This window comes from Triticum aestivum, chromosome 4B (assembly GCF_018294505.1).
Source record: "Triticum aestivum cultivar Chinese Spring chromosome 4B, IWGSC CS RefSeq v2.1, whole genome shotgun sequence".
Lineage (NCBI taxonomy): Eukaryota > Viridiplantae > Streptophyta > Magnoliopsida > Poales > Poaceae > Triticum > Triticum aestivum.
This window is the reverse complement of record NC_057804.1, coordinates 96,291,398-96,303,868: the sequence shown is the minus strand read 5'-3', so window position 1 is coordinate 96,303,868 and position 12,471 is coordinate 96,291,398. Positions and strand designations below refer to the sequence as shown.

At 44.7% G+C, this 12,471-nt stretch overlaps 1 protein-coding gene and 1 long non-coding RNA gene across 2 annotated transcripts; one reads left to right on the top strand and one right to left on the bottom strand.

Annotated features, from left to right (window-relative positions):
* Positions 1 to 981: 981 nt before the first annotated feature.
* LOC123091239 (PHD finger protein At1g33420) lies at positions 982 to 4,318 on the top strand. The gene is made up of 5 exons (XM_044512685.1): positions 982 to 1,518; positions 2,148 to 2,265; positions 2,435 to 2,656; positions 2,760 to 3,371; positions 3,464 to 4,318. The coding sequence occupies exons 1-5, from the start codon at positions 1,182 to 1,184 to the stop codon at positions 4,263 to 4,265; spliced, it is 2,091 nt and encodes a 696-aa protein (XP_044368620.1). The 5' UTR covers positions 982 to 1,181; the 3' UTR covers positions 4,266 to 4,318.
* On the bottom strand, positions 2,197 to 9,093 carry LOC123091240 (uncharacterized). The gene is made up of 4 exons (XR_006442977.1): positions 8,932 to 9,093; positions 4,778 to 4,852; positions 4,400 to 4,492; positions 2,197 to 2,645 (listed from the first exon to the last, which is right to left on the bottom strand). It is a non-coding gene; the product is annotated as an uncharacterized lncRNA (long non-coding RNA).
* Between the last annotated feature and the right edge of the window lie 3,378 nt (positions 9,094 to 12,471).

Genomic DNA, 12,471 nt, shown 5'->3' with positions numbered 1-12,471 from the left:
GAGACGCGCTAGCAACAATACTTCCGGAGTGAGTGGACCCAACTACTACGACTGGGAAGGTCGTTTTTGAGCAATGTTTTCATTCCGCTAATGAAATGTATCATGTGCCGAACTAGTGATAGTTATTGTAATAAGATTTCTCTTACTATGTGGACGAGTCACCGGGTTGTCTAGTCAATAAATTCGTGGAAAATGTGATTATGTTTTTGATATTATCAATTATAAAGCTAACATTTGCACCCATCATCGAGGACATCAAGTTCCAGCCGAAAATGTGGTTCTCCAAACATGAAGTGGTAGTATGTCGTTGAGAGGCCAACTTTGTAGCACGTGAACTTGCGAAAATTGGTAGTATGTGTATGGTGAATTATAGTGTCTTGGAACACTGATGTACCTCCCAAAGTAATTGCTTCTGCTTTGGGTGATTTGCAAAAGGGGCGTTAATATATAAAGTTATGCTTTTTGAAAAGAAAATGATGACGACCTTCCCTAGATATTTTTTAATCTTATGTGACACAACTAAGGTAGCACCGTAATACATGCCTTAGGATAGTTTAGCGTTGCTGTCAAAGAAGACAACCAAATATAGGCAGCAAAAGAAACCTTACCAAAATCTGATCTACCAAACAAAAATATTCCAAATTCAACGGCTATTACCATATTCGGCGAGACTCGTCTTATACCAAAACCAATAGAGCCCGATACTATTACCCGCTCAACAACGCTCGTGTCCGTCGCACAGCCCAACCCGATAACAAGCCCAAAAACGTCCCACACGCGAAGTTTTCCAGAAAATTCCCGCTTCAATTAATCAGCCCCTCTTTTCCCGCGGCTCGCAGACGTGTTCGCTCCCGACTCTTCGAAGCCTCCGAGGGGGCAAAACCGTAATTCCCTGAAAACCAAACCGACCTACAGGCACAGCTCCGGGCCCGGCATATATATCCACGTCCTCCGACCTTATCAACAACCCACACCCACCCACCCATCCACCATGATCTGAAAATTTACGAATCTCTCTCTCGGCGCGATCCGAAAATCCCCCAAAGTCCCCGCGCTTCCAGACCCAACCGCCGGTTTAAAATTTTCCCGAACCCGATCGGATCTAGCCGCCTCGTCCCCAGCCCGCCCCGAGCGCGCCGCTCCCCCACGGATCCGCCTCCCCTCCTCGCCGGCGTCGACCGATGGCAGTGCTCGGGCGGCCCACGAAGCGGGCGCGGCGCGGGCGGGTGCTGGCGGAGCCGTGCCTCCTCGACCTGCGGGCCTTCCCCGGCCGGAAGGAGCGGGCCGCCGCCGCGTCGTTCCGCGCCAACGTGCGGGGGTTCCTGTCTCGGCACGCGTCGCCGGCGCCGCCGCCCGCGGAGTGGGAGCAGGGCGGCGTGCTGGGCGACGCCGGCGCGGTGTGGCAGGTAGGTTTCCGTGTAGGCGAGGAGGGCGAGGCCTCGGTCGTGGTCATGGATGTGGTCGAGGAGGACGTGCCCAGGGCCAGGCGCGTCCACTGTGACCACTGTACGGTTGCTGGTAAGTGCCTCAGTTATTCCGGCGTGCTCGAGTGCTTGTGTTATTTCAGCATGCCCAGCTAGTCGTCCGGGAATTTCTGTTTTTTCTTAAAGGTGGGAATTTCTGGTTTTGTATATAGGTGTTTGTGTCAGCTATAGATTTCTCTGGGGTGGGTAAAGAGTATTGGAGTTCCTAGATTAGATTTGTGTTATTTATTAGCTTGGGATGCTGTAAAATCCGTGTAAAGGCATGTTCGCATGAATTAGATTTGACTACCCGACGGAGTAAAGGCTTTTAATATAGCATTATCCATTTTCTTAAATATCTGTGCGCTTGCAAGTCAAAAAAGTCAACAAAGAAGAGCCCAACGGAAAAAAGGAGAAGAAAAAAGAAAAATAGAGAACGAAAAAAAATGGAAGTGAGACAAAAAGAGATAAAAATAAGAGGAATGAGAGGGAACAGAGGCTGGCAAATGAGCAGCCTATTCCTAATAGCCTCTGATAGGTTAACACGTAATTCATTATAAATTGATCTATACTACTTGTTATACGTTTGCTCGGGAATTTAAAGCCACATCTGTTGACAAATAGATGACCTTGAGTTACAACTTGGAGCCAAATTGATGTCATTAATTTGTTCAACTCTGATAGGCTGGAGCAGGCACCCAGTTTGTGTGAAGAAGTATCACTTCATAATTCGGAATGAGAAAATGGCCAGCTGCAAAACCTGCCGGCGTTGTGGCCTGATGGTTCAAATATTTGAGACAAGGTTGGTTCACCAATGTTCAGTATTTGCAATCTAATAAAGCAACAATATCACTCCAAACAAATGTGACAATAAAAACGGTTGCAACACTGCAACTTCTGATGACAAATAAAATTACACGCTGAACTGCAATGATGTCTTCAGATATGACAATTATTTAATCAATGATCAGGTGCCCGGCGTGCAGTCATGGTTCTGCGTTACCCCATGATGAATCTGAAGATTGGGACTATGCCCAGATTGATGATCCACGACATTTGCTGCATGGCATAGTACATGAAAATGGGTTTGGCCATCTTGTACGAATTAACGGCCATGAAGGTGGTTCCAGCCTCTTGACAGGATACCAACTGATGGACTTTTGGGATCGTCTTTGCACATACCTAAGAGTCAGGTATAAAAGGCAAATTTACACATTTATGTTGAGTAGGAACAGCCTACCTTTCTGTAATTTGTTGGGAAATGGTACTAACATAAGAGTACATGATTAATTTCAGAAAGGTTTCAGTGTTGGATGTCTCAAAGAAGTTTGAAGTTGACTACCGGGTTCTACATGCCATTGCCACTGGCTGTTCTTGGTATGGGCAGTGGGGATTCAAACTCGGAAGTGGGAGCTTCGGAATTACATCTGAAACCTACAGCAAAGCCATTGAAAACCTCTCCTCAGTGTCACTCTCTCACTTCTTTCCCCACTCCCGATATCCTCGAAACCAACTGCAGGATACCATTGCTTTCTATCAATCGCTCTCAAAGCGCCCTCTCACCACATTCTGTGATCTGTTCCTCTATGTCTTGGGGCTTGCTGCTGGCAAAAGTGTGCATACCCACCTTGTGACAATGCACAAGAGGGAGCTAGCATATGATGCCAATTTCAAAGAGGAAAACTGGGCTGATGAGAAAATAAAGCAAGCGATGGATGTTGCGCTGAAAGTTCTCCGTGCTGTAGATAGGTGGGTGGCTATGCGAACCCTAAAGGCAGCTACAGCTCATCCAATTGGTTCACCACAGCTGGTCGATTACTGCCTCAAGACCATTGGTGGTACAAGAACCTATGATGGGATGGTTGTTGTAGTTCGATGCAACAGTGAGACAAACACAATAGAGTACAGGTTCGTGACTCAGATATTGGTTGTGACTTGCATAACTAGCCTAGTTCTTGTTTCTATGATCAAAAGGCTAACTGTTCTTTTACTCATTGCAGGCTCACAGATGAAATCTTGCCACCAAAGAATGCGAGCATGCCAACTCGGGATCACCTTTTCCGTGACATCAAGTTCCTCTATGACGCGCTCCTCAACCCTCATACAATGCCACCTTATAAGCCAGAACATATTCATGAACATGCCAATAGATCTGCGATGGTCCTTTTGGACTGCAAGCAGTTCATCAAGCATTATGACATGGAAGAGGATTTCTTGCCTCAAAACCAATCTGTGCTGCACATCTGGTGCCAAGTGGAGCTATTGGATCAGGTTGGTGATCCACCCAGCCTCCCAGCAGAACTTTTAACACTAACGCAAACGGCTACTGTTGCTGATCTGAAGATGGAGGCTGTGAGAACATTCCAAAGTATCTACTTGATGCTACAAAGCTTTGTAGCAAACCAGCTTCTTGATTGTCCAACTGCAGATGACACAACTCAAGTCAAGCTCTTATTTGGAGCAAAAGGGACTGTCAGTATCCAAGGCAAGTGCGTCGGAGGTGAGCGCAGGGTTGCAATTTATCGGATGGAGAGGGGTGTAGACCAATGGACAGTTAATTGTTCATGTGGAGCGAAGGATGATGATGGTGAGAGGATGCTATCTTGTGACTCATGCCATGTGTGGCAGCACACTAGGTGTGTTGGAATTAGTGATTTTGTTCAGGTGCCGAAGAGATTTGTATGTGCATCTTGTAAATTACTCCACAAGTCTAAGATGTATAGTAGTTTCCCTAACAAAAGATGTAAGACTGGCTCTTTTAGTCATGCCAGTAGTGGGTTGTGGAGGCCCAACATCAGTTAACATGTACATATCGACAACAATGAGTTCCTAATATGACAGATGCAAGTTTTGCACGACTACTATGTACTGAAATATATTTGATGTCTGGTTTGTATGAGGTTAATCATTCAGGGTTCACAAATGAGGAAACTTACAAGCATGAAGTTTTAGTGTGATATTCCAGCAGACCATGAGCATGGTTCAGTGACTTGCTTTGTGCTCTGGCCACCAAAATCTTCTAAATGGCACTGAAAAATAAGCAGAAACTGTTTTAAAACCTAAGATTAAGTGTTTCTTCAGTTAAAAAAGAGAAAACAAAGACAGCATGAATGAGTATCTAGGTGTTACACAATACTGAAGATCTAGAACGCTTTTATGCTTTCTTTTCAAAAAGAAGAAATACCTCAGATGAACCTCTACTATGATCCCAAATGCAATATGGAAAAAACAAGATGAATGGATATATAGAATTACACAATACTGCAGTTACAAGTTCAGCAGTAATGAATATGTATGTTTGCACAGTTGTATACATTGTTGTGATATTATAAGCTATAAATCTTTTATCACACGGGACAAAAGAGAAGGAGTGTATCCAGTCCAGACTCCTGTTTCAAAACAAGAGAAAATAAAATCTCATCAGTACGTCAATGTTGTTTCAAAACAGGAGTGTATACAGTGACTTGACATTAATACATTGATAAAAAAGACACAAAGAATAGTGAAAGAGCATGCTACGACCAAATTCCAAGTTGCAGCAACACTTTCTATAGCCTAACAACAAGCAAAATAATAAGGTGGATACTGGGGACAATTCTTAAATATACAGTTTGCGTCATGATTTAATATTTATAAGTATGTGCTTATAACAGTGAAATCCAGTAATAAGTCACTGTATGCTACTGCTAAGCTCCACTTATTAGAGTTCTGGGCATAACCTAAATAAAATATGATGGGCGTGCATAGCACCAGTCCAAGGGAAGCCTCCTTGACTCTAGTGATGCTGAAAAAACCGATCTGCACAACAGTGAATATAAAAAAAAGGGCAACCTGGTGCATGTAGCTCCCGCTTACGCAGGGTCCAGGGAAGGGTCCGACCACTTTGGGTCTATAGTACGCAGCCTTTCCCTACATTTCTGTAAGAGGCTGTTTCCAGGACTTGAACCCATGACCTCATGGTCACAACAGTGAATATCATATGCATAAATTACCTAACCAAAATAACAATAAAAAAAGATATCGAACCCTACACATTTTGGTCCATCAGAAACAGTCCAGGAATTGTTGGCTTGATGGTGACGAACATTACACACTAATAAAAATAAGAAATTATGCAAATATTCCGAGGTTCGTTTGGCATCAAAACAGAAATACCCAATATGAGTTGGAAACCATTTTTTTCACACATGGAAAGAAACAAGGCAAGTGAAGAAACAATACCATTCATAATTGCAAGATGGATAGTTGGAGTGTAGCAAATTAAGGGCAAGCTCAGGATGCTAAATTCTACTCCCTCCGTTCCTAAATACAAGTCTTTTTAGAGATTTCACTATGGACTACATATGGAGCAAAATGAGTGAATCCACACTCTAAAATATGTCTATATACATCCGCATGTAATTTGTAGTGGAATCTCTAAAAGGACTTGTATTTAGGAACGGAGGGAGTAGAAACCAAAACTCTCACCCTTCCAAATTATTGAAGTTCTAAGTTTGTCTAAGTCAAACTTCTTTAAGTTTGACCAAGTCTATAGAAAAATATGCTTAGATCTACAATACCAAATATATATAAAATGGAAATACATTTTGTAAGAAATCCCAAGAAGTCGGATTCAATTCACTCCCGTTTTCAAGATCCGGTTCAGTGTAATGAAACTAATTTGGTGTTGTAGGTCTTGATATATTTTTCTTTTTGACTTGGTCAAATTTGAATAAGGACAAAGCTAGAACTTCAATTAGTTTGGAATGGAGAGAGTAACCCACAATAGACAAACTGAAGCATACTAAATGAAGACAAGCTCTTGGATGCTACACCTTAGTTTTAGAATAGACAAACAGATACGCTCTAATTTCTAAGGGAAATATGGTTAGATAGATGATTACAAATTGCACATGAAAGAACAGGGGTAAATATTGTTAACAGAAAACAGCCAAACAAATATATTGCTCTTTTATGAGGTTACAGAGTACTCCCTCCGTGGCTCCGTCCCAAAATATAAGAACGTTTTTGACACTAGCATAATGTCAAAAACGTTCTTATATTTTGGGACGGAGGGAGTACAAACTTAACTTGAAAATGACAGTGTTCAAAATAGTCAATAAAAAATTCATCAGTACTGAACATAATTAACAGAAGTTATTTTGATGGTATATAAGAATATTCATGGAACAAACAACATGAAGATAGCTGCAATCTTAAACAAAAATCAAAGCACACTCGTCTGTAAAAAGCTAACAAATTATGTGATGCTTCCAGTTAATATGTTCAGAGAACAGGAGCATGAGAAAAAATAACAGAAACTATATGATTTAACTTGTTTCAAAACATGAAGTCCTAAAAGCTCTTGTTTGTGACTTTGCATCCACTGATAAAGAAGAATCAGAGTAGTGAGAAAGACTGTAAATGTTCTGAAAATTAAAAGAAAAAGAGAGATTGCATGTTCATCTTAGCTGCAGTGCTGATCGTGAGAAGTACATCCTATACGTTTTACCAAGGGAACAGTAGGAATAACAGAAAGTCACTGTTGTCACGGTCCTAGTGAAGAATTTTGTGCTATCTACCTTCTTGGGTTACCCCCTAGTGCTTCGATTCATATGCAATTACACAACTGATCAGTGAAAGACTAGAATAATATTTCTTTTCGAACAGACACTGCTAAACTACAACAGGAGGTTAGTACCTCCCAAACTAAATAAGGCATGTGACACAATTTCATCCAAACTGTCAAACAGGTTTTGCAAGAAGCAGTCGTGCTTCCAACAAGAAAAGCAGAAAACTAAAACATCCGTGACAGAAGTTTCATTTCTCAATATATATGTACCAACACATTAATGATTAATAAAAGTACAGATAGACTCCTCAAAATACTTGGGCCAGATGCTGCACCAGTGCTATAGAATTATCAAGGTATAGTGCCACAAGGTTTTACCTAATCTAATTTTCCACCCTTCCCTCTGTTTCAAACCTACACTTGTTAACCTAGCAGCAACTGTGGAGTTTTGCAGTATGCTGGTTTTACTTACATGAACAAATTTTATGTTTGGAGCAGGGAGTATCTGTTGTACGTATCAGAAAAAATATGGTTGATTTTAGAGCTAAGTTGATACTCCAAGAGGTGTTCTACGCATGGGAGCTTATCAGATACTCAGTTCATCTACCGTGTGGATTTTGATCTCAACAATCCATTTAAATCAAACATAGTATGCAGTTCCCAAACAAAATGTACTCAGGAGTCCAAAAGCGAAGTTCAGAGACAGATTGTTGAATTAGGAACATACACATGAGAATGTCATGGCACCACGAACTCTGTTGGGAAACAAAGGGAACTCCATAGAAGCTAATTCCAAAACAATAAAAGTGAAGAATTTGTATAGCTAGACCTATATGGACTGACATAGGATAGGATAGACTGAATGCATAATTCTGCTAGTGGTGAGACAATCAAATGGTACTTCAATGCCAATAATTTCCAGATTTTGAACCAACTCTAAACCACAGCAGCGAAAACTCAATAACTTCAGCTCAAGAGCTAAACTCATTAACGAAATATGAAGAATAAAAATAGTGAATCATAAAGAGAACACATCTGATAATCATAAAGCAAGGTAACAATCCTAAAAGACCGTTTCTGCATACACTGTTCGGGGAAAAGAGAACATTGAAGCAGTTGCGGAAGATTTTCTTTTAGCATAATATACCTAGCTGACCACAAGGAAACTTGAAGAATAAAAATAGAGAACACATCTAATAATCATAAAGCAAGGCAACAATCCCAAAAGACCGATTCTGCATACACTGTCCGGGGGGAAGAGAACACTGAAGCCGTTGGCAAAGAATATTTTTTGGCATGTAATACACCTAGATGATCACAAGGAAGAAGTAATCGAGCATGAGAATATAAAGCTACACACATCTCAATGACATCATTTACTCAAACTGGGAACACAACCCTAGGTTTTTGCGGTAATTGAACTGTTCCACAACTAAGTACAAGCAAATTCCCGCATTCCAGATAGGGCTTGAACTGTTGGCTAATCTTACCATGACTATAGCCCATACATAAGGACCAATCTTGGCATCACAATCGACAAATACAGATGCCCTAAATACCTATAATCACCAAGATGAACACGAAATCGTGATTAATAGGCTACTTAAGCAATTAATCTAGAGGACCAGTACTACGGCCCTGTTACAAACGACAATTCCTCTGTAATACTCCGTATCTTGCATAGAACACAATACATCAACAGAGTAAACCGAATGCTTACGCATTCCTTGGGGACAAGGAACTCGCGGAGACAGGAACAACCGAAAAGGAACCGAGAATCACAGCCTGAAAACCTAACCCCAGAGCAAGTCCTTCACCGGAAATTACGAGAGACCAGCACACAGCAACGATTAAGCCGCGCACGAGATAATCCGCGACCGCGAGTGGCTTGACGGAGGAGGGAGGAGGAACCCAAACCTTGGCCTGCCGGCGCCTCGATCGTTCAAGCGGAGGTGCGAAGAGAGGAAACCGGGAGGGGGATTTCAAGTTTCTTCCTCGTTTGGTTTGGCTTTTAGTTGGGGAAATACGGTCTGCCGTGAAGGGCGAACTTCTGGAGGATATTTTACAGTCGGCGTTGCGTTCCTGATCCAAAGTCGGACACTCGGACCAAGTCAAAATACTTGTGTGGTAATTTGTACTGGTACTTTCTCCGTATTTTTAGTGTACATTAGATTTGTCTTATGTCTTAAAATTTATAATAGAAAAAACATCATCATTTGATTTATTCCTAAAAACATCATTAGATTTATGATGGAATAGTTTCATATTATACTTATTTGATATTCACTTCTACTTCGGTACAACCACCGTAAATACATCAATGGCGGTAATCTTCAGACTCCGTTATAAAAGGTATATCGTTACTATACACACGACACATCTGTGGCCGACACCTGCACGGTCCAACGTGGCAGCACCTACAGCGAGCATGCACGCTTTAGGCAATTGTTTTTTTAAAGTTGCTGCCTAGCATTGTTGGGAAGGATGGTGTCGTCTATAGATTAGTTCGTGCCATGCATAAAGCAATCAAAAATTGTCACCCACCCGACCTCGACGGTACCCGTGGTGTGTATGTGCGTACGTACGCCCATTCAGCTGTACTATACGTATGCGTCGTGGTGTGTGGGCGACTGCGGGCAATCAGTCGGTCAACCACGTCACGTGGCATGGCGTGTGGACGACCTCGCAGGTACGCGGTGTCAGTGATGAAGCTATGTACCTAGGGTAGGGTCATGGACCTGTCTAAGCTACCCTACCCAAGGACATCTCTAGAAGAAACTATCTGTCAGTCGACCTAGAGGTGATCCACTCGACAGACTCGAGGACACTCGACCATGAAGATAACCACTCGACCATGAAGCTAACCACTCGACGGCCAGGAGATCTAAAGTCACTCTGCACGTAACGGTCTGTCATTAAGTAGCCTTTATGGTCTTCATAGCACTTTATGTGGGCGTTACCAGTAACCCCCTGTCTTAATGTACTTTAAACCCTGCATAACTGAGGGCCGGAGGGGTCTGGCGAACTCTATATAAGCCACCCCCTCCTCAGTGTAAAGGGTTCGCACCCCTGTAACTCACACGCATATAATCCAGTCGACCGCCTCTGGGCTCCGAGACGTAGGGCTGTTACTTCTTCCGAGAAGGGCCTGAACTCGTAAAACTCTTGCGTGTACAACTACTCCATTGCTAGGATCTTGCCTCTCTCTTAGTACCCCCCTACATTACTGTCAGACTTAGAACCACGACAGTTGGCGCCCACCGTGGGGCAGGTGTCTTAGCGACTTATTGGAGAAGTTGCAATTTCTTCCGATCTCCTTCATCATGGTTTCAGGCGGAGTTTTGGTTGAGGGCCGCGAGATCCGTCTCGGCGCGCTCACGTTCATCGCCGACGACTCTGCCTGGCTTCAGGAGGCTCCGCTCGACGTCGACGCACTCCCAGTCCGCGGAGCGGCGCACTTTCGCGTGTGCGTCCGCGACATCCTCTTGCAGCAACCGTCGACCCAGTATCGATCGGTTTTTGTGTCATCCTCCCTCCTCGCTTCCCGCCGGCGCAAGCGCTCCGGTCGGTCGAGGCTTCAGCGGTGGGTGAGACACGCGGTGGCTCGCCAGTCGACCACCGCCCAAGTCGCGGCAATCGAGCCCGACGAATCTCTCTACGGCATGTTCGACCTGTCGACTGGCTCCGCAGAGACTGCATCCGAGTGCGACAACAGTGATCCAGCGGCGGAGGTCCTGATGGTCAACGGACCACACGGTCCCCCCGGCTTTCCCGATGCTGAGGGAGGTGACGGCGGAGGCGATCCGTCGCACGCCCATGAGGAATACTTTCCCGAGCCCCTCAATTCGCTGCAGAGGGAAGAACTTCGCCGCCGGAACATGGATGCCCTTCATACTCCTATCGTTGGAGAAACTCATGAGGCTCGTGCCTTGGAGGACGCGTGCTTGGCCAACCTGGCTGAGCGCACTCGACTGGAGAACCTTCAGCGAGCACTCGACGAGCGTGCGCGGCAACGGGTCCCTGACTCCAGTCGACGTCAGCTTTTTCCACCTCCAACTCAGGTATATCAAACTCCGATTCAGAATTTAGCAGCTGCAGCCCGTATAGCAGAGTCAATTCAGCCTTCCCAATCAGAGGCTGGCAGAGGCTTGATGCAGATCAGAGATTTACTCCGGGCAGCAGGAGATCAAAATTCAGTTGTGTCATAGTCACGGAACAGGATTCACAGCAAATCTGTGGCTGCGAATACGGTCCAGTCGGCTCATAGCCCCAGATCGCCCCCGAGGCGTGAAGGGCGTGGGGACCGACATGATCAGTACAGGAACCGTGAGCAGTATGATCACCGATACGATCGCGATGATCGGCGTCGAGTGCCCACCCCTCCCCCAAGGGGTGGATCCTACGCACCTCGACAGCAGGATGATAGACGCCAGCACAGTGGCGGGCGAAGATTTCCAGTCGACCCCAGGGAACCAGGCTTTGATGCGAGATCCATCATCGTTCAAGGTCTGGTCGACCGGAACAGAGCTCACAGAGAGGGTCACGACAGAGATGTACCCACTAGCAGCCGAGTGCATGTCTCCGGACCATAGTGTTTCAGCAGAGCCATCAGGGCCGCGGTGATTCCCCCCAACTTCAGGTTGGCGACTGGAGTCAGTAAATTCAATGGTGAGTCTAAGCCTGATACTTGGCTTGAAGACTACCGAGTGTCTGTTCAGATCGGCGGCAGAAACGATGAGGTGGTCATGAAGCATCTGCCTCTTATGTTAGAAGGTTCGGCCAGAGCATGGTTGAATCAGTTGACACCCAGCAGCATTTACACGTGGGAAGATCTTTCCCGATTGTTTGTCAGAATGTTCGAAGGGACATGCAAGCGACCAGCAGGGCTGACGGAGCTGCAATCTTGTGTGCATAAGTCGAATGAAACCTTGAGAGATTACATCCAGAGATGGATCACCTTGCATCACACAGTAGAGAATGTATCTGATCACCAGGCAGTCTGCGCCTTCAAGGAAGGCGTTAAGTACAGAGAGCTAAGCCTGAAATTCAGTCGAACCGGAGACATGTCTCTGAGTCGAATGATGGAGATAGCCACCAAATATGCCAATGGTGAGGAAGAGGATCGGCTCCGGAGTGGCAAGCACAAGTCAGTCGCCCAGAAAACCGGAGGAGGGAACTCCAATCAGAAGCAAAAACGGAAAGCCGAGCCAGCTGCTCCTGGAGAGGCCTTGGCCGCGACTCAAGGAAAGTTCAAAGGAAAGCCCAAAGGGCCCTGGAACCCCAAGAAAGTAAAGGATAAAGAAGGAAATGACGTGATGGATTTACCGTGTCACATCCACACCAAGAAAGATGAAGAGGGTAATCTCATTTACCCGAAGCATACCACTCGACAGTGTCGGCTCTTGATACAGCAGTTCCAAGGGAAACAGTCCAAGGATAAGGAAAAAGAGTCGGACA

Coding starts and splice junctions, on each gene's coding strand:
- LOC123091239 (XM_044512685.1), top strand. CDS start 1,182: ATGGCAGTGCTCGGGCGGCCCACGAAGCGGGCGCGGCGCGGGCGGGTG. Junction 2,266..2,434: donor GTTCAAATATTTGAGACAAG/GTTGGTTCACCA, acceptor ATCAATGATCAG/GTGCCCGGCGTGCAGTCATG. Junction 2,657..2,759: donor TGCACATACCTAAGAGTCAG/GTATAAAAGGCA, acceptor GATTAATTTCAG/AAAGGTTTCAGTGTTGGATG.